General features: G+C 32.4%; 1 protein-coding gene across 2 annotated transcripts in view; it reads left to right on the top strand.

Moving 5' to 3' along the window:
- Positions 1 to 3,192: 3,192 nt before the first annotated feature.
- The window catches only part of WDR7 (WD repeat domain 7), a 483,043-nt gene continuing 458,513 nt past the window's right edge, over positions 3,193 to 27,722 (top strand). For both annotated transcript variants that reach the window (XM_074208025.1, XM_074208024.1), the window contains exons 1-6: positions 3,193 to 3,335; positions 12,382 to 12,488; positions 17,500 to 17,578; positions 19,011 to 19,185; positions 20,781 to 20,857; positions 21,975 to 22,094. In XM_074208025.1, the coding sequence (XP_074064126.1) occupies positions 3,258 to 3,335; positions 12,382 to 12,488; positions 17,500 to 17,578; positions 19,011 to 19,185; positions 20,781 to 20,857; positions 21,975 to 22,094 (636 nt within the window). In that variant the 5' untranslated portion in view covers positions 3,193 to 3,257. The remainder of the gene's footprint in view (positions 3,336 to 12,381; positions 12,489 to 17,499; positions 17,579 to 19,010; positions 19,186 to 20,780; positions 20,858 to 21,974; positions 22,095 to 27,722) is intronic.

Below are 27,722 nucleotides of genomic sequence, written 5' to 3'. Positions count from 1 at the left end.
GAAAAGCTATTATACTATTTCTTGCTGTTGGGTTTTATTAGTAATATGCAGAAAGCAATAATTTTTGTATGTGTGTATGTTTTGCATCTTGCTACTTTGTTGAATTTACTGCTTTTTTATTATTTTTTCATTGAGTAATTTTTTCTTATATTGCTTATTTAATAAAAAATACCTTTTCTTCTGTTGCAGATGATCTCACTAGTCATTCTTTCCCCTTTATATTAATTTCCCTATACTGATTCCTTTCTTGCTGCCTATAGATATAACTTATGGAATTATATCTTAAGATTCTATTAATAAGTAATGTATTTCTTCATTGTATTACAGAATTTCTCTTAATTATGTTTTAAGTCTTTTTGCTACAGATAATGGACAGAGGGCTTCATTTGCTCTTTATTTTGAACTTGTTTTAGCTATGCATTGCATGGATTGTCAATTGGGTTCTTCAATGCTAAACCCAGGGTGAGACTGGAGGACCTTTAAGAAGCCATGTTGAACACTCATTGCAGAGCCCGGAGGAAGGTAGTCAGCTATCTTGATGGAGAATAGCATCTTGGTCCTGTTTTCTATCACATTATTGGTCTGGGACCTTGAGGGAGGAATGGTGTCTTGGAGAGGGTCACTGAGCCTGAGGCCTCAGTATTCTTGTCATTCCTGTAAGTGCTAGGTGCCATAGCTGAGCAGAGATGCTTCTGGTTTTCAGCTTATATCCCCCTAATTCTCTCCTGAGCTGAGACTCCTGTTGTAGGTTCTGCCCTTTCACAGCTTTGGATGAGTTGACTGCTCCCAGGCTCTGATTCCTCCTGAAATTCCTAGCTGAAACTCAGCAAGTGTTCCTGAAACTGCTTTCTGGATGGTGTGGCTGAGTTTAGACTTTGATTTGTAAGGCATTCACTAAATAGGAAAGGATTAAGTACTGAATGTACTACCCTCTCTTTGTGGCAAAGGCCCAGTCATTATAAGAGTATTTATTTTTTAAAATTTTAATTTTTTTTATTTTGTATAAATTTTTTTTATACTTTACTAAAATATTATTGTTTAAGAATAAACATAATACCTTCTCCCCCCAAAATATAGACCCTCATGAGCAATAAAGTAAAGAGAAAAAAATAAAAATAATAAAAAAAATGTACTTCAGTCTGTGTTCAAAAACCACCAGCTCTGTCGCAGGTGGATCAAGCTACTGCCATATTTTTCCACTGTTGCCACTGTTTTCCACTCTTCTACTCCCTTCATTCATACTTCCCCACTACCACATACTATATTTTCTCTCTCCTTTCACTCTATCCCTCTTCTTCAGTGTACTGTAGGGTAGCTGAGTGGCGCAGCAGACTGATCACTGGCCCTGGGGCCAAGAGGCCCTGAGCCTACATACCACCCCTAGGGCCCAGCAACCACCTGGTCCTGTGGTCCCGGACAGGCCATCTAATCCCAGCCCCTTGCAAGAAGTAAAAAAAAGAAAATGTGTTATATCTGTCCACTCTCCCCCACTGTCTGCCCTGTCCTCCATCACTCACACCCCCCCTTGCCCTGTCCCCCTTCTCTCCTCCTTACTCTAGATGTCTTTACCCCATTGTATATATATATATATATATTTATATGCTATTTCTTCTCCAGGCCACCTCTGATGAGAGCGAAACTTCCCTCATTCCCCCTCATCTTCCCCCCTTCCCCTCTTCCATCTTATTATATGAACTATCTTAGCCTATTCCCCCTTCCTTTCTCTTACTCCCATTACATTTCCCTTTTAGCCATTGACTCCATTTTTACAATATATTATGTCTTCAAATTCAGCTCTCTCCTGTGCTTCATCTATAAAAGCTCCTTCTACCTGCTCTATTAAATGAGAAGTTTGATATGCATTTCATCAGTATCATTTTTCTATGCAGGAATGCATGCAGTTCATCATCATTAAGTCCCTCATATTTTACCTTTCTCCTCCACTCTCTATGCTTCACCTGAGTCCTGAATTTGAAGATCAAACCTGTTTAGCTCTGGTCATTTCAACTGGAACCTTTGCAATTCCCCTGGTTCATTGAAAGTCCATCTTTTCCCCTAAAAGAGGATGTTCAGTTTTGCTGGGTAGTTGATTCTCGGTTGCATTCCAAGTTTTTTGCCTTCTGGAATATTATATTACAAGCCCTACAAGCCCTTAAAGTAGTTGCTGCTAATCCTGTATGATCCTGACTGCAGCTCCATGATATTTAAACTGTGTCCTTCTGGCTGCTTGTAATATTTTCTCTTTGACTTAGGAGATCTGGAACTTGGCTGTAATATTACTGGGTTTTTTTTTTTTTTTTTGGATCTCTTTCCTGGAGAGGTTGGTGGATTCTCTCAATTTCTATTTTTCCCTCTGCTTACAAGAGTACTTATTGCCTTTGTTTCAGGGAGGAGCTTGAGGTTCTGGAAAGCATGGAACAAATTTCAAGGAAAACTAGTTCTACCCTTAGTATTCTTTGTTAGTTTTAGTGGCTGTATATACACTGATGAACCAGTTTGTCCAACTACATGTCAGAGATCAAACTACATATATTCTTTAATCATTTGCTTTTTCATGCATGGGCAACTAGACCAAATTCTTCTGAATGCTTTTGCATCTCCTTTAGTGAACACAGTGTCATCAACAATCATTGAAACAGACTAAACAAAATACTTTTTAAAAATGATTTTTAAAATATATTTTCAAGATGTTTTTGTCCTTACATAAAAATGGGGCAGGAAAAAAAACCCTCCATTCCTCATTTCTCCTCTTTCTTTTCTTCATACTGTCCCTTGTAAACAAAAGAAAAACATTTAAGCAAAAACTTAGACATATCCAACATTATGTCCTTCTGCCTAAGTGGACTTGTTTCTTTAGCTAATCTCTAAATAGATAAAGTATTAATTAGTTTGTCTTGAGAGAAATCATTGTCCAGAAATAGAGTTGATTTACTTATTTTGTTACTGTTTGAATAAAACAAATGATGTTAAAGTTGTATTTGAGGAATTATGTATGTATGGAAATAAACATTTGTCTAAATTTTGCTACTTGGGTGAAGTGGTGATTTTCAAATTGTATGCTTGCATCACTGGGTTTTGTCATTAAAAATATAAATATGTAGGGATCTTCTGTTGGAATTATCGTAAAATAAGTACTTAAAATTATCTTTATGAAATTTTCAGGTGTCAAAGCAAAATGGCAGGAAGATAGCCTTGTTCTGCCAATTGTTCTTTGGGGCCGTAAAGCACCAACGCATTGCATCTCAGCTGTTCTTTTAATGGATGATGGGGCAACGATTGTTACAGGATGTCATGATGGACAAATTTGCCTCTGGGATCTTTCCCTAGAACTGGAAGTAAGTATACAAAATAATGTCTTTTAGACATAAATATTTCCTTTTCAGGTGACATTTTTTTTCTCATAAAAATAGTAAAAGTCACTACAACTAATTTTTAAAAAATTGTTGTAAATTCTTATTTCTTAAAAGTTAACATGGAAATTGCTAAATATAGTTGACATTTCTGTTTTGTTTTCTCTATTTTAAATTTTAATTGAAGACCACCTAATTCTATGTTTATTAGCTAGATGTGAGATTAGATCTTAGAAAAAAGCTGAATAAAGAATATTAAGTTATATGAGGATGTCTTTTTATCAGGTTGGTGGATCTGACACTTTAACCATTCAACTGTCTATGTTTTGAGTTTTTCAATGATTATGAGTCTTTTACTACTTTGTGAAGATGAACTTACAATATATTTTGAGATTCATTAACTTTTCATTAAAAAAGGGACTTGAAAATTATTGATATTCAAATTGAGAATTAGAATTTCTACTTTTATCCCAAGTGTTTGAAATTTGACTATTTAAAAAAGTAAAATAAATGATGTCTCTGTAGAAAAGAATAAAAGGACAATTATGGTTTTAGACACATTTTAAATTTTTGTTTAGCACAAATAATCAAGCAATCACTTAACAGCATTCTATAAAAGCAAAAGAAATGAGGAAACAAATGATAGATGACTAGCCACAAATAAGAGGACAATTATTTGTTTCACTGAAAAGTTAGGGAAATATGATTTTATTTTTAAAATTTCTTTATTATGAACTTATATATTGACATATAAATTATATCATTTCTGTTTTTAATAAGATGATGAGACTTTTTTGTGGTTTGTGAAAGTGATCATAGTTGGAATATGCTACAACTTGCTGCAGCTGTATTTTTAAGGTTGACCAGTCTTGTGCCAACAGCTGTGGGTAATTACTGAAATGTATATAATGTATAAACACAGAAATGAGTAACTTATTTAGAATTTTTAAAAAATGCAGTTTTATGTGAAGTCATATCAGTTCATCTGCCTAGATGAAATAAAGACTTGAATAAGAATTTTAGATAAATTAGGAAAACAAAAATTTAAAAGAATTAGAAGAGATTTACATCATGATTTATGAAGCAGTCATAGAACTGATGAAAATGTTGGTAATGAAGCTGTGTGGTTTAGTGACAAGAGCACTAAATTTAGAATTAGGGGACCTGAATTTACATTTTGGCTTTTTTTTTTTTTGCTACTTTTATCTGTTTCATATGATTTAGGGCTGAGAAGTATCCCTCTTTTGATTCTAGATTTTTTCATATGTAAAATGAGGATTGTTAAATTTGATTTTTAAGGTTTCTTTTAGTTCTAAGTCCTACAGTTTTAAAGATTTGGTTTATTCAAATAGAAAGCTTCAAGACTGATGACTTGAGTTAAATTTACACTGACAAATGATCACTGGTGAGGAACATGGTATTTCCTTTATGACTTTAATACCAAGTTGCTAAGTCTGGTAATAGAAAATTGAAGCATCTGGGAGATATGAAAATCCACATAACAAAATTATACATGAAGTCATTGCTGATTAACTTTCACAACAGCCTGGCACAGTGTATGTAGAATTTATTTCACAAGGTCAAGCTACCATTTGGACCTGTAGTGAAGCACTTGAAATAATCTATATGATGAAAAAAGAAGTCTTTTACAACGATAATGCTCTGGCTCCCAGCATGCATTCTTTGAAATAGCATTTGAACAAAAAATAATATTTTTCAACTTGATTACTTACTTTATTCATCAGACTTGACTAAATGATTCTTGAGTATTTTCAAAAATCAAGTTAACCTTCAGGTAGATTTGCTGCCATGGAAGTATTCAGAAGAATTTTATGCAAAGACTGAGGGAAGTTTCAAAAGATAATTTTGAAAGAATTTTGAGCAATGACAATAGTCAATTAGTCTTCATATATTTTCTCCTAACAAAATGATTTGAAGGGAAAAAGTCTCATTTGAATAAATAAATTATGCCACATTAAAAATAATTGCAAACCCTTTCCCTTGACATAAACATGTACATATAAAATATATATGTTTAAATATATGCATATAATTGTTTAATTATTATATTTCATGTCATTATTAGGTGGATAGAAAACTATCTTAAAGGTTACACCTGAAGGTTGATAATTGATTATAACATATTCAGTTGTGCCATGTATGAGATAATAGGCTAGAGATCAAGGTTATGCTTACCAAAATTTCTGATGATAATAAACAAAGTTGATGTTACAAATTATTTAATTAACTAAAAGAAATGATCGCAAAGAGCAAAAGATATTAAGGAACAAAATGCTAATATCAAGGTTGTACCAAGCTAAGAAAGCATAGTTAGATGATCTTTTGAGATCATACGAGCTTCCTGTGAATCAGGAATGCGGTGCTGTTGAAGAGAGCGATTAATAAGTTACTGAAATGTAGAGAAAGGCATATAACTTTTTAGTCCTATGTCTAATTTTTTTTGCTTTATGACCCATAAATCAGATTTTGAATTTAGTTTTGGATGAAAAAAAAAGATTCCAGGGGAAACCAAAATGTTTTAGAGATATGGAAAACCAATTCTTTGAAAAACTGTTAACACAGTTGGAGTTTTTTGCTTTAAGAAGAAGAATAAGCAAGTTTTTTTTGTATTTAATATATGAAATGTAGTTAATAGATAGAATTAGATTTTTCTATTGAAGATCAATAAGACACTTCCCCCACTGCCCCCTCCCCAGAAATTATGATTAACATTCTTAATATTGTTATTGTGATATATTCTCATCTATTACTGGTTTGCAAGAATTCAAAGATGAATCTATGACATTTAAACTCCTATATGTTAACACTGCTATGGTTTGTAGGAAAGAGGAATAAAAAAAGTTTTAAGCTCATGGCAGCAATGAAAATTACTTAAATCATATTATAAGACGTAGCAGCAGTACTCACAGTTTGATCAACACCTAGGGTGATTCTGTTAACACTTTAGAAAGAAAGTGTTCTGTGTATAGTGTTAACCTTTACCTCTTTTGGCACTTTTCCTTTTTTCCCATTTTATTTTCAAGCTTGGTCATGTTGGTGATCAAATAGATGTAATTTATTTTTTTTCTTTTTTCTTTCTTTTAGTTTTTGCAAGTCAATGGGGTTAAGTGGCTTGCCCAAGGCCACACAGCTAGGTAATTATTAAGTGTCTGAGGCTGGATTTGAACTCAGGTACTCCTGACTCCAGGGCCAGTGTTCTATCCACTGCGCTGCCTAGCGGCCCCCTAGATGTAATTTCTTAATTGTGGTCTTTGATATTCAGAGACAATGCTAGTGGGTCATTACATGTAAAAAAAGAGATCAATTTGTGATAGTTTTTGTGTATATTTCATGTATATCATTTTATGACCAAAGACATTATTTTTATTTGTTTTTCTTCTGAACTTTTTAATTTCCTCCAACTCTAAGCCCTTAATAAGCCATTTCTGTGAAAGGAGACAGGAGCTGATTTCTACCTGTTTCATGGAAGTTACTAAATCTTTTTCTTTTCATATGTTTATGTTGACACTGTGATCCCAGTGCATTTTTAGTGATTTTTTTTCCCATTCTATTACAATTACCCTTCCTTGATTTGCTATTTAGTGATTACATAGTTTGACTTTTCTGGATCCTCTTTGTTGCTTATCTCGGTGAACAATTACAGCATAGTTTTAGAAGTCTCATATAGAAACTATGAAATGCATTAAATATTAACTTTTTAAAAGCTTTTCTTATATGAATCAGCTGATTTTTTTTGTTTCCATGGTAACAGAGAGATCAAGATTTGTTTTGCTAAATTTATTACTGTATACTCATGATTTCTAGTTACTGTTATTTCTTCACTAAAGACTAATTTCTATATTCTTGAAATTAGAAATTATTTGAAAAGGACATTGAGAGCTTGTCCTGCCTTTATCCATTACTTGAGTCTTAGCAAGTGGTTATTACTTTCATTGAATGGAAATTTATGCAGCACAGTTGTGTAATGGATAGAGCACCGGATCTAGAGTCACGAAAACCTGAGTTCAAATCCAGTTTAAGACACTTGGTGCCTGTGTGACCCTGGTCGAGTCACTTAACCTCTTCTCTCCCTGTAAAATAGGATTAAAAAATGCTTGATCTGGCATATAGTAGATAATTAATAAATGATTATTTCCTTCCCTTATTGTTTTTGAGGCAGCCCATCACATTGTTACTTCTAATTAGATAGTTCTTTTTTATATTGAATTGATATTTGACTAACTGTAATTTATATAGATTGTTCTGAACAAGGCATAATGGATAGAGATATGGACCTGGAATTTGATTTCTGCTTTAGACATTTAATTATTAATTTAGACATTTAATTTACTCTTATTCTTTCTTGGACAAGTCACGTATCCTCCTTAAACTTCAATTTCCTCAACTATACAATGAGAATAATAATGACACCTATCTCACAAAGTTGTTATGAGGCTCAAATGTTGTCAAGTAGATAAAGTCAGTGAGCAAATTTTTCATCATTCACTGACTTTATGCCAGACACTGTGGTAAATACCAGAGATAGAATGGAAGAGCTTGCCTTCTAATTAGGGCACAACTTGTAAATAACTATTTACATATAAGTTTAGGCGGAGTTGATGAAAGGTAGTAAATCTTGGAGGGAATGTGCAGGCCTGAGAAAGGTCTGCTAAACTGGTTCTTGAAGGAATCTAGATTATGACTGGTAGAAAGTGAGGAGAAACAATTTTCTAGTTATGGGAAATATTAAGTAAAAGGGTCAGAGATGGGAGTTGTGAGAAAAAGCAAATAGGATGGTTTCCCTGTGTTATAGAGTACCTGAAGGTGAGTCAAGTTAAGAATGGAAAAGTAGAAAGGGGCCTTGTTGTGAAGATCTTTGAATTTCAGAAAGATTTATATTTGATCTTGAAGGTAATAGGGAACCAATGGAGTTTGAGTACAGGGGTGAAACCACTTTAGGAAAAATATTTTTCACAGTTGAGGGGAGGGTAGAAAGGACACTTACAGGAGAAATCACAAGGTAGACATCGACAAGGTTTAGCCATGAATTGACTCTTGCAGTCAACAACCGGTCTAGCCCGAGAGGGACTTTGGAACCAGGACTGATGGAAGAGAGAACATCTACATTTATGTACGAAAGGGGTTTTATTTTGTGTTTGGATATGATGTTATAATTCAGCAAACATTCATGAGGGAAGATGTTGGTCATATTTCAAGCTTTTTTTCCTTCTTGGGAATATTGAGCATTCTGGCTTTTTATAATTCTGTTTTTACTAGCATTGTGACTTCCTTACTTTACCTCTTCTTCCACATCTGCAGATAATACTACTAATATCTGCTTAATAGGAAGATATTGAATTAACTTTATAAACTTTAAAGCAAAAAGTAAAAGTGAATTGTTATATTTCCCGCTGCCCCCTCTTCCCAGTTCTTGATTAATGTCAACCAGCTGTGTAATATTACACAAGTCAATTTTCAGTTTAGATTTCAATTATTGTAAAATGAAGGGGAGGATTAAGTTAGATTATCTTTCTGGTATCCTTTTATTAATATTTTGTGGTTGACATTTTTTTTTGTGTGTTTTCCTACAATTACATGTCAAAACAGATTTAAAATTTTTTTTAAGTTTTGAGTTCTAGATTTGGTTACTTCCTCTCTTTCTTCCCTTTCCCCTCCTTGAGACAATAAGTAATCTGATAGTTTATATATGTACAGTCATATAAAACATTTCCATATTAGTCATTTTTTTTTTTTACCAAAAAAAAGAATCAAAGAAGGAAAGAAAGTCAAAGATTAGCATGCTTCAGTCTGAACTGAGATAGTATCAGTTCTCTCTGGAGGACAGCATAGCTTATCATGACTCCTTTGGGATTGTCTTGATTCATTGTATTAATGAGAATAGTTAAGTCATTCACAGTTCTCCGTTGTACAATATCACTGTTATTAGATACATCATTCTCATGGTTCTGTAGATTTCACTTTGCATCAGTTCATGTAACTCTTTCCAGGTTTTTCTAAAGCATCCTTGTCATTTTCTTATAGCACAATAAGATTCCATTATCATAAAATACCACAGCATGTTAGCCATTTTCCCAACTGATGGTCATCCCTTCAATTTCCAATTTTAGTCACCACAAAAAAAGCTGTTAAAAATATTTTTGTTAAATTGGTTCTTTTCCCATTTTTGTCTGCCTTTGGTATATAGACCTAGAATATCCTTTGAAAGGATATGCACAGTTTTATAGCCCTTTGGCCATAGTTCCAAATTACTCTCCAGAATGGTTGAATCAGTTCACAACTCCAATCAGTACATTTCTTTATAATTATTTTTATGTCTACCTTTTCTTTGATAGATTCTATGTGCTTATCCTTTTCTCTAAAATTTAATGTGGAATTAACTCTTTCAGTGGTAAGAAAAAAACATATTTATCTATACAGGATAAGTGAGAGAGTGAGAGCTGGGTGTTATAGATAGTACAAAAACTTTGAGTCAAGTTGACCTGGATTCAAGTGCTACCTCATGTTACACAATGATGGCATGATTTGAAGATAGATTACTTAACCTCTCTATTTCCAGGCCACTTTCTAAAAGTGTAAATTGTAAAAAAAAACTTAAGGTTCTTAAGGTGTTCAGTCTTTAGACATTCTCAATAACAATGAAATCATAGCGTCCAGATCCTAAGATAAAAGTAGAAAGTTATATAATGTTGAAATGCCATTTTTAGAAAATGAATGAAATGTTTAATGTAAAATTGAAAATAGAGATACGGCCAGGACCTGTGATTTCTCTGGTATAGAAAACTTGGGGAATCAGTCAGTAAACATTAAGCCCTTACCATGTACCAGGCAGTGTTCTAAGTGCTGAGGATACAAATATATATATATATATATATATATATATATATATATATATATATATATATATATACAGAGAGAGAGAGAGAGAGAGAGAGAGAGAGAGAGAGAGAGAGAGAGAGAGACAGTCCCCTTCCCTCCAAGATTTTATATGTGTATGTAAAAAGAAGCTGAAAAGGGGAAAGGAAAGGTACTTGCTGTAGAGAGGTCTGAAAACAGTGTTACCAAGTGGGAAATGAGGGAGGGAAAACTCCTGCCGAAGCATTCAGCAACTTCTCTGCATCTTAGTCTTAAAGTGCCTAAGTGGTTAACCCCCCCAATCACGTGGCCAGTATGTCAGGAGTGGTACTTGAATTCAGGACTTTCTGTCTCTGAGACTGGCTCTTTATCTACTGTAACCGTGTTGCCTTTAAAATGAAAAATAAATGAGAAATTTTGTTGAATTGTTTGGTAACAATTATCATTTACATTGTACATTTTGGACAACTGACAATTTTTTCAGGTTTAAAGACTCCTACCACTTAGGGAATCTTGAGTTTTACTGATAGTTTGGTATTGGTTAGATCTGTCATTTTTTTTGGAGAGCTTCCATTATATTCACCTTCTGGAATTAATTAGTTGAGGATTTTTAAATTTAATTTTCCCACAATAACCTATAAAGATAATTTTCACCATTCATTTTTTGTAAGATTTTGAGTTCCCCATTTTTCTTCCTCCCTCCCTTATCCCCCCCATGACAGTGAGTAATCTGATATGGATTATACTTGTGCAATCATGTTAAACATATTTCCATATTTGTCATGTTGCAGAATTTATTGAGTTTTAGAAGTAGATGTCACTTTGGAGATCATATAGCTTTCCTCCCCTCCCGTTTTTATTGTTTTTGTTGTTACTAACAATAGTAATAGTAGTACTAGTAGTAGTAGTAGTAGTAGTAGTAATAGTAGCAGTTATTTTATTGAGATGGATAGCAAACTGTCTTTATATCCCCCAGTGCTTAACAGTGAAATCAGCATACAATAGCTATTTGATAAATGCTTGTTTGTTCTGAGACTAAGGTCCGGAAAGATGGAATGGCTTTCTCATTTGGGTCAAAATAATTCATGGAAGAGCAAGGGACCTAGGGTTTTGGATTTTTATTCTGGTGCTTTTCCACTATAGCTCTTGCTGACATCATTGAACATTATGCTATATGGAGTATAAATTCCTGCTCTTCGATGCACATCTTTGACATAGGTTTACTCTTGTAGTATTTCAGTCATCTTCTGATTCATGAGCTTCTGCTTTGCTAATCAGTCTAGCAAGATCTCATTTGTCTTCATAAGGCATATACCTAGATCTCATTTGTCCTCATAAGGCATATACTACCAACTGTTAACTTTTTTTTTTCATTTTTGTCACATATTGGACTGGGAGAATTTGCCAGTTCATTAGAAATATAGTCTAATCAAATCTTTGATCTTCTTGAGTATGACTGTACGTAATAGAATAACATCATATTTATTATAAAACTCTGCCTCAGTTTTTTTAATGTTAGGAAGCTGTTGTCATGACTGTCATAAACCTTTGTCGAATATATTATAAGCCATTTTGAACCCTCTCATGTCATATAAAGCCTCTTGGTTAACTGTCAGATTTAGATTTGTGAATGGGTATATGTATTTTTTACAAAGTTAATGAATGCAATATTGTCTTGATGTATTCCTTTATATTATTTTGAATTTTATATTATAAAATTTCTCCTTTTCTACTCTTTTTTTTTCCTTCTAGAACTGTATAAAGCTGAGAAAACTGATTTAAAATCATGAATCTGACTTGAGAGATCCCTGGCCAGCAATTTGTTAGCTTTGACATTCTTCTGTTTAGTCACATAGACTTTACTTATAAATATTATACATAAGTCTTATAATTCTATTTCTATCTCATAAAGAGTTTTCAGCTCTAACCATAATTTTAACCATATGTGTTGATATATTCATAGTTTAAGCATTTAAAATTTTTAAGGCATTCATTCTACTATATTTCCACATAAGCAAATTTATGTTTTTGTACGCGTACCACACATACACACACATACAAACACACACCACACACACACACACACACAAACACACACAAATACTTTATTTATTTATTTATCTATCTATCTATTTATTTATTTATTCTTTAATTCTAGATTAACCCTCGGGCTCTCTTGTTTGGCCATACAGCTTCAATTACTTGTTTGTCCAAAGCTTGTGCTTCTAGTGATCGGCAATATGTAGTGAGTGCATCTGAAAGTGGGTAAGTATTCTTTTACTCAGTTTCTTAGAACTATAATTGAACACAACATCAATCCATTAGTAAGGTTTATCCTTTTTTCTTGATTTTCTATAAACAGGCCATTGCAAAGAAAAATATGATTTTTAATCTCTAAGTTATAAGGAAATGATATTAACTAGTGGTTGTTATATCTATGATTACTTTTCTATTTTTGCCATAAATTCTATTAAATTTTGTTTAATAACACTTTTCTAGTTAATAGACAAGCTTCAATTTATTTAACCTCAATTAGTCTTAGCATGAGTTCCTCTCATGCCTCATGCTATATTGTTATGCCAACCCCAACTTGGGAATTTATAGCCTGACAAAGAGGCCTGAGGGCCTCCTTTGTTCTATTGGTAGAATTTCTTAAATACTTTTTTATAGTTCAGGAAATTGCATTGACTCAAGTCCTCAAATAATATTGGCAATTATCTGGGCAGTTTTGAATATAGAACATAGTAGTTCCTTATTGATAGAGAAAGAAAAAATAAGGCAAGGTATTACTTTCCTGTCAATTGAAGGGAGTCATATTAGAACATTGTGTTTTAGAAATTGTGCATTTTGTACAAAATTTAACCTGACATATACCTACGTTAAGGCAAAGGAATAAGTATTGGGCCTGTATTTTTGTTTGTAAAAGCAGTTTTGGTAAATAACTTCTACCAGTGTAAATTGGTTCTTTTATTGCAACTTTGAATCTTAGTATTGTCTAGATTTTCCTCTATTTATCTTCCACTTGCCCAATTCTAATTTTTTAGAAATTATTTTCTTCAGTTAACTTTTGCATCTCTTTTTATGTTTGACTAATTGTACTTTTAAAGGAATTGTTTTTTGAGTGATTTTTTTTTCCCTATTTGATCAATTCTTTTTTTTATGGAGTTGTTTTTTTAGTCAGTTTTCATGCTTCCTTTTCATAATTGTTGCTACTATTTTTTCATAATTCTCCTGTATAACTCCCATTTCTTTTCCCAATTTTTCTTCTGCCTCTTTAATTGATTTTTAAAATCCTTTTTTGTGTTCTTCTAGGAGGGCTTTTTGGGCATGAGACCAATTCATATTATGCTTTGAGGCTTCACATATAGACTGTGTGTTTGATGCCTCTGGTCTAGATCAATGAGAAACTAAGTGATTTGTCCAGGGTTATCAGAGTTGTGACTTAAGTCTAGTTCTTTCTCGTTGTGAAGCAAGATCACTATCCATCACTATCCTAGTGATTCTCTTGGGACACTAGGAACCCTGAACTAGCCTCAGACCCTAGACTTCCTGGGAAACCCAGAGGATTAGATCTTATTGGGTAAGTACCTGGCCTTCTGAGGATAGTATTGGGTTAGGTCTTTGTAGTGTCCAAGAGTGTGTCAGATCTCTTCCCTAGTATCCAGGTAGATCCTTCAGCAGAATGTTTTCACCAATTGAGAAAGAAGGAAAACTCCTGGATGACAGGGATGACTCGATATTTTGTTAGTGGGACTTTGTCTATGTAATGTTTTAAACAACAACAACAACCTTGCATTACAATATACTTTAATGGTAGCTTAAAGTCATTTAAAACTGTTTTAGAAACTTAATGAACTTCACTGCATCTAATTTCACTTGTGTAGTAATATATATATAATATATATATATATTTTATAACACATTAAATATAACTTTTTAGTCATTCCCACTTCAGTCACCTTCAGTGTGCTTTGAACATGCACTCACATTTAGTTTTCATCTTAAATGTTATTGCATAAATTCCATTCTAATTGTGCTTTTTTGGCAAAAAATTAATTATTCATTAATAACATTTGCAGTTTTTTTGTATTTCTTCACTTATCCATTTTAATTTCACTTTAGTAATGGTCCCCATTATAACTATTCTCTTATTATTGAATATTTAGTTTTTTAGTTTAAAAAAAGCAGAACAAAATATTGTTTTGAAAATACTTGAACAAATAACTCTTTTTGGGGGTGATATTTGAGGACAGTTTGTTAAATCCCAACAGTGGATTTTGGGGATTAAAGAACGTGATTTTTTTTTAACATTTCCTGTATGTTTCCGGATTTTTCTCGTACAAATGTTGTTATTTTTGTTAATTGATATATATGAGGTGGTACCTCAAAGTTGTTTAAATTTTATCTAATTTTAGTCAAATTGGAATTTTTTCTAGTGATTATTAACATTTTATATATCCTTTTCTGTATTCATATTATGTGATTTTTTAATTCTTGTAGATTACAGGTAACCTTTGTGAGTTTTCAGCAGATTATTGTATTTTTGTTGTATTTTTCATAATTAAAAATAATTGTTTCTTTTTCTTTTAATTATGTATTTATTGTGATATAGAATTATATTTTGATAGATTTATATACATCAAGTTATATAAATATTTCCTCCTTTTTTATTGAAATTTTATTTAATTTTTTCCAATTGCCTGCCTTAATCCATTTGCAAGTTTATGTGTTCCACATTTTTCTACCAACTTCCTTTCCCTCCCCCCTTCCCATAGCAGTGAACAATCTGGTAAAAGTTATACATGAAGAGTTGTGTTTAATGTATTTCCACATTAGTCATGTTGTGAAAGAGGAATTAGAACTAAGGGGAGAAAAAAACCATGAGAAAAAAAGGAAAAACAAAGAAAAAGTTTTTAAGAAGTCAATATAGTATGTTTCCAAATATTCCTTCTAATGGTTGAGTGGGAGGTAGAATTTTCAATTGTATAGTTTAAAAAAATGTTTATCATCTACTTGGAATTCAGTGAGGTATATATGTAGGTGGTTGCTATATTATCATTCAATTTTTCCTCAAAATATATTTGATAAATGTTCCTCAGTTTATCTTTACTGTAGAAAAATGCTATTTTGTGGGCTTATTTAGATCATATATTGATGTGGTCATACTTTTTATAATTACATGATGCATCATGGTTGAATGTTTATTAGATATTCTTTCTCTCTCTCTTTTTTCTTTACCTCTCCTGTTTCCTTCCAAATTTTAATGGTAAATACCTTGTATTGTTTAACTTCTGGAAATACTAGATGTCCTCAACTTTTTGCCTGTATACACTTGATTTTTTTAAAAAATTGACAAAAGTATTTTATTTAAAAATATGTTTTTGTTGATATCTTTTCTTTTTTACATTTCCAGACCTACTATGTACCCCTGCTTTCTAAGGTAGTTTCTCCTATAACAGAAAAATGCAAATCAAAGCCAGTGACTTTTTATATAAATATATATGTGTATATGTATTACATTCATACATACAAATTCCTTCCATATTTCATAATGATATGTATGTATATTTTTATTGAATGAATTAAATATATATTAAGTTGGATTGTATCATCATTTTTATTTTATTAATCCAATTTATCTATGACCAGTGAATTTATCTATGTGTAGAACTTTTTTATATTCATCATCATAATTTTATGGTTTCCCTATTTATAGCTTCTGTGTATTTTTAGGGAGATTACCTTTTGAACTTGTGATGGTTTTTTCTTGTTAATGATTTCTTATTATCTATTGATTTTTGTTACTGGTAAATAAGTATATAAATTTTTTTGTTATTGCTGATTTAATCTTGTATTCTTGATTAAGGTCATTTGTCTCAATTGGTTGAGACATTTTGGAATTTTTAGATAAATTCATATCATTTGAACTTTGAGCTTTTCATTTCCAATGCTAATTCCTTTAATAATTTTCATTGTCATAATAATTTTGAAATTTCTTTGTACTAAATCAAATAAGAAAGTTATACATGCGTATCATTGTTTTGTACCTGTTCTTAGAGAGAATGCTTTTAATATTTAATCATTGCATACCGTTTTCTCTTAGTTTAGGGTGCATTTATATGTATTGTATTAAAGATAAATATCAACATGCTTTGATTTTTATCCTTTTCTAAAAATCATCAGTTAAAGTGATATTTTGCCAGAGGGTTTTTTTTCCCTGCATCTGTTGGTATATGCCTTGTTTGGATTTTTTGGCTTTGTTGTTTTATTATGTTTAGTAGCTTTTTCATTTGAAAAGTTGAACCAGCCTTTTGTGTCTGGTGTAAATCCTGTCATGAATATTTTATAAAAGTATTCTAAATTTTGTTAAGCATTTTTTCTATTCATTAGGGAAATTGGTCTGTAATTTTTATTTTTAATATATTCCTTAACAGGTGTTAAATCAGTGATACATATTTTACCAAAAAAGATATTGGTTTGTCTTAATAAATTTTTCTCAAGGTAAATTTGAATTTTCTTTCCATAAGTATTTTTCAGAATAATGAATTTTCAAGCTTCTACTTGGTCTTGTTTTCATTTAAGATGCTATCTTTTTGGATAGATATTTGGAAGATATTAACTAAAAAAATAAAACTACAAATAGAATTAAAAGTAAATATTATATTTATTACAATCTATTAAGTGCATTTCAAATGATATTTCAGGGTTTATTTTTTTTGGTGCTGAACAGTTTTGAAGCTATGCAAATGCATAAATTCTGTATATACATATTCAATATATGGGTGTTAATATGGCTTGGTTGTCACTTTCATATAACAAATTTCTTATTGTTCCATTAATTCTAAAATTTCTGTTATAGATTTGAGTTATGTGAAATATTTTAAATATAAATAAAATATAAAAAAGCTATTTTAAATTTTAATGGAATTTGTTAGGCTTAAGGGCGTTAATATTTGTGCCAACAGGATAGAAATGTGTAATTGTGTAATATCAGTTTTTTAAAATATATAATAATTTTTTCCTGGTTTTAGTTTTATTTTAGTTAGAAATAATAATTAGACTTCTGAAAAGACAGTCAAGAAAAACTTGACAAGAATTGAATCTGGTTAAAAGAAAAAGAAATTCAGAGCAGAATGCAAAACCTTGGAATATGTGAATTAAATACCAGAGGAAACATTTTCATTCATATATTTTGTAGAAGTCACTGGTAAAAATATAGTTGTCCACAATGAATGTTTTTTGTTTTTTTATTTATTTTGAATCTTCTATTTTACAGAGAAATGTGCCTTTGGGATGTGAGTGATGGCAGATGTATTGAGTTTACAAAATTAGCTTGCACACATACTGGAATACAGGTTAGTATTTTAATTTTTTAAATTGGTAGACTGTAAGCACAGATGTGTTAAAATGGTTGAAGTGCTGCTTTCTTCTTAAAAACCTTTTCTCCCAACACTGAAACTTAAAAGTCATCACTAATTCCTCTTTCCTTTAGCTTAAGCTCTTATAATCTATTTTGATTTAAAGTAATTTTTGTTCACATTATGTCTATTTTGTAAACTACTTAGAGGTAGGGATATTTTATTTATTATGACATCTGTCCTTTTTGCATTTAATATAATTCTTTGCTTATTATACTACATTTAATTTAGTATCTGCTTAATGAAGAGAGATGAATGAATGAAAAAAGTCTTCTCTGTAGTCAAACTGTTTTTTCAGTTTTCTCACTATAAATATGCTGGAGGAGAATTACAAAGATTATAGAAGGTTAGGATACTAACTTCTAAGGGATAGTAAGATGCAGAAAAATGTAATTTTTAAAATATAGAATTTTCAGAAAGCAAGTCTCAAAGTCAGGAAGACCTGGCATTACATTTTTTCTCTGAAACATTCTGACTGTGTAGTCTTTGACATGTCATTTAAACATTAAGTGCCCTAGGCAACTTTTCCTGCAATATTTTCTCCCAAAAAGAGTTATAAAAGGAAAAATCTGAAGTGCAGAAGCCAAGTTATGATGTGTTGTATCTCTGACAGTAATCTAACTCCTTCCTACAGAGTGGGCCTCTGTCTTTTAAAAATGTTTTTTTTTCTTCCATGACCCAGCAATATTTTATGGAGAAGTGGATATGATCTTAAGACTATAAGTCATAATTTCCTATTAGAACATGAGTATTACTGTTAAAAATCCAAAGACTTCCCTTTATTAATTTTTGTAACATTTGAGAAAAAGAACCTCCCCTAGTTTCTTGTGTGTGTCTGTGTGTGTGTGTGTGTGTGTGTGTGTGTGTGTGTAGACTTAGGACACATTATTATTATTATTATTGTTGAATACATTTAGAATATTATATATCTGAGAATGTTATCTTTGAAGATATACTCTATTTTTAAAGTCATTTAAATATTCTGATGCTGAATGTTGAATAAAGAAGAATATTAAATGGTCGCATTGATGTAACACTATATCTATGAACACGTTTTGAATCTTTAGCACTGAACAAATAAGAATTTTCTTTTAGAGAGACAAGGCACAGTGGAATGAGCACTGACTCTGGAGGTAGAGGATCTGATGCCTCTGACATTATTCTTGTAATGGTGGACAAATCACTTAGTGTCCCTATGATTCACTTTTCTCATCTGTTAAATGAAAGAATTGAATTAGCCTCTGAGTTCCCTTCAATTCTAGATCTATGTGACTCAGTCCTGAGAGCACCATATAAGCTAAGCATTTAATAAGTTTAAATATTAAGTAAAGAACAAATTTGTCACAATATTCTTTTAAAATAAAACTAGTTCTACCAGTTCTCTGTTGGGAATCAACGTGAAGGGAGACTGCTATGCCATGGACATTACCCTGAAATTTTGGTTGTGGATGCCACCAGCCTTGAGGTTCTTTACTCCTTAGTGTCAAAGATATCTCCTGACTGGATTAGTTCCATGAGTATTATACGATCCCACCGAACACAAGGTCAGTGTATGATTTTTAAACTTTTGGGAAAAAAAACTGAAATAGTACTCCTTTTAGGAAGTTTCATTGTAGAAATTGGTACTTTCTTTTACATTTTTAGCTATTTCCATGATTTTCTTGCATCTAGAAATTGACCATTAATTGCTAATAATCCAGGTCATCCCTTTCAGGTTACCAGTAAGTCTCATAATAATCTTTCTAAGGAAGATGATCATTAAATTTTGTCTGGTCTCCTTGGCTTTCCAAGGAGAGGTGGAATACAAATTTCCCATCCCCCCTTGAAATCTGGGAGGAACAGTGGTATTTCTAATTGGACCATTTGTATAAACTTGGTCTGGTTTGGAGATTTTTAAAAGTAAGGTAGATTTAGTGTAATGCTGAGTCACCAGTAAAGTTACAAGGAAAAGGTGTGTTTTCATTCTTTAAATGAAATTTTGTTGTTCATAGCAAAATTTAACTTAAATTTTCAGGGCAAATATATTGTTGTTCGCAGTGAGGAAAAGAAACAGAAATGTCTAGGGGGAATGCAATGCTCAAATTAGATGTGACTGGTGAATGCAGTAATAATACTCATTCCTGAAGGTGTTCCCACACAAGTTTTTTTTTTTTTTAACACCTTTTCCCATAGTGCTTTACTGACTTGTTTCTTTTTGGGGGCCTGTGGACTAATGAATGTTGACTTGAAGTACTTCTGACTATCTTTGTAAGGACTCACTATGATGTTAACCATAAGGTGATAAACTTCTGACTGTAGCAATTTTTGAAGATCATGCATTTATATTTGCCAAATGCATCATTCTTAAGTCTCAGTATTCTTATTTTCCTCATCATTAACTTTTTGAAGTATTATTTTCTAGGGGAAGAATATGTATTACCCAAATCAGATTTTGAATATTGAAAACAGCTGCTTTGTAAAGGCCAAAATCCTCATGATTTTGCTTTTGTGTTTTCTGACTTTGACTCAGCTCATCTTTTTAAGATGAACTCATTCTATGAACTGCTCACATATTTACAAGATATAGTTTGGACATTGTGTCTTCTTTTCCTTTTGGCTTAACCATTCACATACATGAGAAAGTGAATAGAGTGAATAGAAAGTTGGTGTCAAAGCCAGGAAAACCAGGGTTCAAATCCTACCTTGATTCATATTGACTGGATGACCTGAAATCACTTTACCTTCCAGTAATTCTCCAAATCTATTGTGATAACCTCCATTGTTAAAATGAGTTTGCTTATCTAGGGGTTTACTATACCAGTGAAGTTTCAGGTTCATTTCCTTAATCTGTTTTGCAGTATTATGTATCAAACTGAGAAGATTTGTAGTTTCTTCAGTTGTGATATAGTTTGTACAGTGTCATGAAAGAATTGAAGCACTCGGAGAACATCATAAATAGGTCTTTTGTTTGGACATTATATAGAGTATTATTCATAACACCATCAGTGAGCTTGTTAGCATATATCTATTTGATTTAAGAATATCAATACAGGAACATTCATTTCCCTTAGTTGTATGGAAGCTAATAGGCTAATAGATAAAAAGCAGTCTCTTAAACATCATGATTGTTATAATTTGTATCCTTTTGTTTGCTATTTAGAGGACACTGTTGTTGCAGTTTCAGTGACAGGAATCTTGAAAGTTTGGATTGTTACATCTGAAGTTGGTGATACCCAGGTAAGACTGGTTATTGACCTTTCCAATTTCTCATTCCTTCTTTACTGAAATCAATTCTTTATAGTAATATTTTAGGCCTCTTTTTTTTTGTTCATGATGGTTAATAATTATATAAGTAAATTTTGCAATTTTCCTTTGAGGGACACTTAACTTGGAGTATGAGATAGTGAAAAGTATTATAGGTAGAAATAGTTGATTTTTACTTCTGCATAGTCTTTTAAATTAACTTTCAAGTATACCTTCTAAGTTGGTAATGTACTCGAGGGAAGAAAATAAAAACTAAACACACGTGGTTCTAGTCATTTGCCTCAGTGTATTGTATTCTGTTAGTGGGTAGTACAAATATGTGCCCTGCCAACAACACTTGTACTGTCTTTTCTTTTTCTTTTTTCTTTTATGTCCTAATATTTCTAGCCAAGGAATTTGACTTAATTAAAAAAGATAACAAAATAAAATTAATACCAAAGTGGTGTTTCTGAGGTTGCATAATAGCTTTATAAGAATTAGAATTCACTCATTTTCCGTTCCCATGGGCCATATTGCTCTGGTGTTGCCAAGGCAGCCACAGGCAGAACTTGAAATTCAATAAATCTAGGAACTTTTTAGGAGTGAATTAATTAAATGTTTGAGCAAATATAGTTTGCGAAAAATATTTTAAATATCTAAATGGTCCTTAGTCAATAAAAGATACCCCAGCTTAGGGGTTGCTAGGTGGCGTAGTATATAAAGCACTGGCCCTGGAGTCAGGAGTACCTCGGTTCAAATCTGGTCTCAGACACTTAATAATTACCTAGCTGTGTGGCCTTGGGCAAGCCATTTAACCCCATTTGCCTTGTAAAAACCTAAAAACAAAAAAAGATAGCCCAGCTTCACCTATAGAGTTTGATGCATAATTAACATTTTACCTTTCTTCAACACCAATATGATTTTATTACATTGCTCCATACTCTTTCAGTTCTGAATATCTTTAACATTTATGACTGTGCTATATTGGGGATGAGGTTGTTTCATCTTTGCTATTGAGTTGTTAAACATAGCAAATTTCCTTTTCATTTCATTTTATTTACTGTTATGTGATTGTTTTCATGTGTAACCATGCTATTTTTATATCTTTCAGGATACTGAGCCAATATTTGAAGAAGAATCCAAACCAATTTATTGTCAGAATTGCCAAAGCATCTCTTTCTGTGCATTCACCCAAAGATCGCTTTTGGTTGTGTGTTCCAAATATTGGAGGGTAAGGTTTATCCAGTTAAGTAAAAAAAACTGGTTTTTCCTATTTTATGATGTAGATTTTGTTAGATATATAGAACTAATTTTTTTAAATTAAAGATTTTATTTATTTTGAGTTTTATAATTTTCCCCCCAATCTTACTTCCCTCCCCCACCATAGAAAGCAATTTGTCAGTCTTTACATTGTCTCCATGTTGTACATTGATCCAAATTGAGTGTGATGAAAGAGAAATCATATCCTTAAGGAAGAAACATAAAGTATAAGAGATAACAAGATCAGACAATAAGATATCAGTTTTTTTTCTAAATTAAAGGGAATAGTCCTTGAATTTTGTTCAAACTCCACGTTTCTTTATCTGGATACAGATGATATTCTCCATTGCAGACAGCCCCAAATTGTCCCTGATTATTGCACTAATGGAATGAGTAAGTCCATCATGGTTGATAATCACCCCCATGTTGCTTTTAGGGTATACAGTGTTTTTCTGGTTCTGCTCATCTCTCTCTTTCAGCATCAATTCATGCAAATCCCTCCAGGCTTCCCTGAATTCCCGTCCCTCCTGGTTTCTAATAGAACAATAGTGTTCCATGACATACATATACCACAGTTTGCCAATCCATTCCCCAATTGAAGGACATTTACTTGATTTCCAATTCTTTGCCACCACAAACAGGGCTGCTATGAATATATTTTGTACAAGTGATGTTTTTACCCTTTTTCATGATCTCTTCAGTATAGACCCAGTAGTGGTGTTGCTGAATCCAAGGGTATGAACATTTTTTGTTGCCCTTTGGTTATAGATCCCAATTAGTCTTTGTCCTAGATTTCCCACAACCCTTCCAACAATGATCATTATCCTTTTGGGTCATATTGGCCAGTCTGAGAGGTGTGAGGTGGTACCTCAGAGAAACTTTAATTTGCATTTCTCTAATAAGTAATGAATTAGGGCAATTTTTCATATGACTATGGATTGCCTTGATCTCCTCATCTGTAAATTGCCTTTGAATATCCTTTGACCATTTGTCAACTGTGGAATGGCTTTTTTTAAAAATATGACTCAGTTCTCTGTATATTTTCGAAATGAGTCCTTTTAAACATTGGTTATAAAGATTGTTTCCCAGTTTAATACATTTCTTTTGATCTTGGTTATAGTGGAAAAGTTTTTTAATTTAATGTAATCGAAATCATCTAGTTTGTTTTTAGTGATGTTTTCCATCTCTTCCTTAGTCATAAACTGCTCCCCTTTCCATAGGTCTGACAGGTAAACTAGTCCTTGATCTTCTCATTTGCTTATAGCATTGTTTTTTATGTTTAAATCCTGTATCCATTTGGATCTTATCTTGGTATAGGGTGTGAGATGTTGGTCTAATCTAAGTTTCTTCCATACTACATTCCAATTTTCCCAGCAGTTTTTATCAAAGAGAGAGTTTTTATCCCGATAGCTGGATTCTTTGGGTTTATCAAACAGCAGATTACTATAATCATCTCCTGCTTTTGCATCTAGTCTATTCCACTTGTCCACCACTCTATTTCTTAGCCAGTACCAAACAGTTTTGATTACTGATTCTTTATAATATAATTTTAGATCGAGTAGGGCTAAGCCACCTTCTTTTGCATTTTTTTCATTAAGCTCCTGGCAATTCTTGACCTTTTATTTTTCCATGTGAATTTACTTACAATTTTTTCTAACCCATTAAAGTAATTTTTTGGAATTTTGATTGGTAGGGCACTAAACAGATAGTTTAGCTTTGGTAGAATTGTCATTTTTATTATATTAGCTCTACCTATCTGTGAGCAGTTGATATTTGCCCAGTTCTTTAAATCTGATTTAATTTGTGTGAGAATTATTTTATGATGGTTTTCAAAAAGTTTCTGAGTCTGCCTTAGCAAATAGACTCCTAGGTATTTTATATTGTCTGAGGTTACTTTGAATGGGATTTCTCTTTCTAGCTCTTCCTACTGAATATTGCTAGACATATATAGAAAAGTTGAGGATTTATGAGGGTTGATTTTATAACCTGCCACTTTGCTAAAATTGCTAATTGTTTCCCAGTAGTTTTTTGGATGATTTCTTGGGATTCTCTAGCTATACCATTATGCCGTCTGCCAAGAGTGAGAGTTTTGTCTCTTCCTTACCAATTCTAATTCCTTCAATTTGTTATTCTTCTCTAATGGCTGAAGCTAACATTTCCAATATGATATTGAACAGTAGTGGTGATAATGGGCACCCTTGTTTCACCCCTGATCTTATTGGGAATGCCTGTAGCCTCTCCCCATTGAATATAATGCTTGTTGATGATTTCAGATAGATATTGCTTATTATTCTAAGGAACAATCCATTTATTCCTGCACTCTCTAGTGTTTTTGTGCTGTATTTTGTCAAAAGCTTTTTCAGCATCTATTGATATGATCATATAGTTTCTGATAGGTTTGTTGTTGATATAATTGAGTGTACTAACAGTTTTCCTAATATTGAACCAACCCTGCATTTCTGGGATAAATTGTACTTGATCATAATGTATTATCCTAGTGATAACTTGCTTGTAATTGTTTTGCTAATATTTTATTTAAGATTTTTACATCTATATTCATCAGGGAGATAGGTCTATAATTTTCTTTCTCTCTTTTGACTCTTCCTGGTTTAAGTAACAGCACTCTATTGGTTTCTTAGAAAGAGTTAGGCAGAGTTCCATCTTCCCCTATTTTCCCAAAGAGTTTATATAGACTTGGCACCAATTGTTCCTTAAATGTTTGGTAGAATTCACTTGTGAATCTATCAGGCCCTGGAGATTTTTTCTTAAGGAGTTCAGTGATGGCTTGTTGAATTTCTTTTTCTGAGAAAGGGTTGTTTAGGTATTTATTCTCATCATGTAACCTGGGCAACTTATATTTTTGTAAATATTCATCCATTTCATTTAGATTGTCAAATTTATTGGCATAGAGTTGGGCAAAATAATTTTGAATTATTATTTTAATTTCCTCATGATACTAGCAATTTGGTTGTCTTCTTTTTTTTAATCAAATTAAATAGGGGTTTATCAATTTTATTGTTTTTTTCATAAAACCAACTTTTCATTTTATTTATTCAATAGTTTTTTTGGTTTGTATTTAATTATTTCTCCTTTAATTTTTAGAATTTCTAATTTGGTATGTATTTGGGGATTTTTAATTTTTTCTTTCTCTATTTTTTTTAGTTTCATGTTTAGTTCATTGATTTCCTCTTTCTCCAATTTATTCTTGTAAGCCTTTAAAGCTATAATTTATCCTCTGAGACTTGCTTTGAGTGAATCCCCATAGGTTTTGGTATGTTGTTTCATTATTGTCATTATCTAGGAAAAAATGTTTAATTCTTTCTATAATTTGTTTTTTTGGTCCACTCATTTTTTAAAATGAGGTTATTCAATTTCCAATTTGTTCTGAGTCTATATCTCCTTGGCCCAATATTGCATATGACTTTTTATTGCATTGTGATCTGAGAAAGATGTATTCACTCTTTCTGCCTTTCTGCAGATGATCATTAGGTTTTTATGTCCTAGTACATGGTCAATTTTTGTATAAGTTCCATGTACTGCAGATGAAAAGGTATATTCCTTTCCATCCCCATTCAATTTCCTCCATAAGTATACTACATCTAGTTTTTCTAACATTCTGTTTACCTCCTTAACTTCTTTCTTGTTTATTTTATGATTCGATTCATCTAGATCTGAGAGCAGGAGGTTGAGGTCTTCCACTAGTAGAGTTTTGCTGTCTTTGTCGTTCTGTAGTTCTTTCACCTTCTCCTCTAACAATTTGTATGCTATCCCATTGGGTACATATATATTCAGTATTAAAATCACTTCATTGTCTATGATACCTTTTAGTAGGATAAAGTTTCCTTCCTTATCTCTTTTAAAGTTATCTATTTTTGCAGCTGCTTTGCCTGAGATAAGGATTGCTACCCCTGTTTTTTTTCACTTCAGCTGAAGCAAAATATGTTTTGCTCCAACCTTTACCCTATATGTATCTCTCTGTTTCAAATGAGTTTCTTTTAAGCAGCCTATTGTAGGGTTCTGGTATTTTTATCCACACTTCAATTCACTTATGTTTTAAGGGAGAGTTCATCCCATTCACATTTAAAGTTATGATTACTAATTTTTTATTGCCCTCCATGCTATCTTCCCTCTATATTTTCCCCTTTCCTCCCCCCTTTTTCCATATTGCCCAGTATTTTGTTTCTGAATATCACCCCATTCCAGTGTGTTTGCCCTTCTATATCCACCCCTCCCCTTTCTTTCCCCTTTTCTCTTCCCTTCCTTTTGTTAATTCCCCTTTTTCCTCCCCCTCCCTTTTTCCATCCCCGCTCCTCTTTTCCCCTTTTAATACTTGAAAGGTTAGATGTTTTTTAAATTAACTGAGTTTGTGTATAAGTTAACTTTAAGCCAAGTCTTCTGAGAAGAAGATTCAGGTGCTTCTCATCTCCTCCCTTCTTCCACTCTATTACCATAGGTATTTTGTACCTTAGTGTAATGAGATTTACCACATTCAGTCCCCTCCCTCCTCCCTTCTCCTTCCTGTCCCAGTTTTTAACGAGGTAGTGTTTTTAAAATCATTCTATGTGGGTCATAGAAAATTCTGAGTATCCGTTACTTCTAGCTAAGTACATTCTATCTAATAGAGTTACAATCCTTGAGAGCTATTAGAGTCTTTTTCTCAAGTGAGGTTATAGCCACTTTCATCCCATTGGATAGCAGTCTTATGGATAAGTCATGAGTGTCCATCCCTTCTGGCTAGGTATATTCTCTCTGTTAGAGTTACAGTTCTCAAGAGTTATGAGAATCCTTTTCCCCATGCTGGGATATAGCCATTTTCAAGTTATTGGATAATTTTTCCTTCACCACACCCCCCCCTTTTTTTTTTTAACATTTTCATGTGTTTCTTGGACCTCCTGTTTGATATCCAAATTTTCTATTTAGCTCTGGTCTTTTCATCAGGAATTTTTGGAATTCCTCCATTTCGTTAAATGTGCATTTTTTCCCCTGAAAAAGAAGGCTCTGCTTTGTGAGATAGTGGATTCTTGGCTGCATTCCAAGTTCCCTTGCTCTTGGAAATATCTCATTCCAGGCCCTTTGATCCCTTCATGTTGATGCAGCCAGGTCCTGTGTAATCATTTCTGTGACTCCTTGATTTTTAAATTGCTTCTTTCTGGCTGTTTGCAGGATTTCCTCTTTTACCTGATAGTTCTAGAATTTGACTGTAACATTCCTTGGTGTTTTCATTTTAGGATCTTTTTTTGGAGGGGATTGATGTATTCTTTCAATAACTACTTTGCCCTCTGGTTCCATGATACCAGGGCAATTTTCCATCACTAGATACTGTAATAGTAAGTCCAGGCTTTTTTTCTCTCTTCATTGTTTTCAGGTAGTCCAATAATTTTCAGGTTGCCCCTTCTTGATCTATTCTCCAGGTCAGTGGTTTTGCTGATGAGGTATTTTACATTTTCTTCTATTTTTTATATTTTTTGATTTTTTTTTGACAGGCCCCTGCTGTCTCATGAAGTCATTAGTTTCTGCAGACTCCATTCTATTTTTTTTAGGGAGGAGTTTTCTTCATTAACCTTTTGCAACTCCTTTTCCTTTGGTCAATTCTACTTTT

Source organism: Macrotis lagotis, chromosome X, assembly GCF_037893015.1.
Source record: "Macrotis lagotis isolate mMagLag1 chromosome X, bilby.v1.9.chrom.fasta, whole genome shotgun sequence".
Taxonomy (NCBI): Eukaryota; Metazoa; Chordata; class Mammalia; order Peramelemorphia; family Peramelidae; genus Macrotis; species Macrotis lagotis.
Note: the sequence above shows the minus strand (reverse complement) of the source record. Positions and strands in the feature narration are given on the sequence as shown.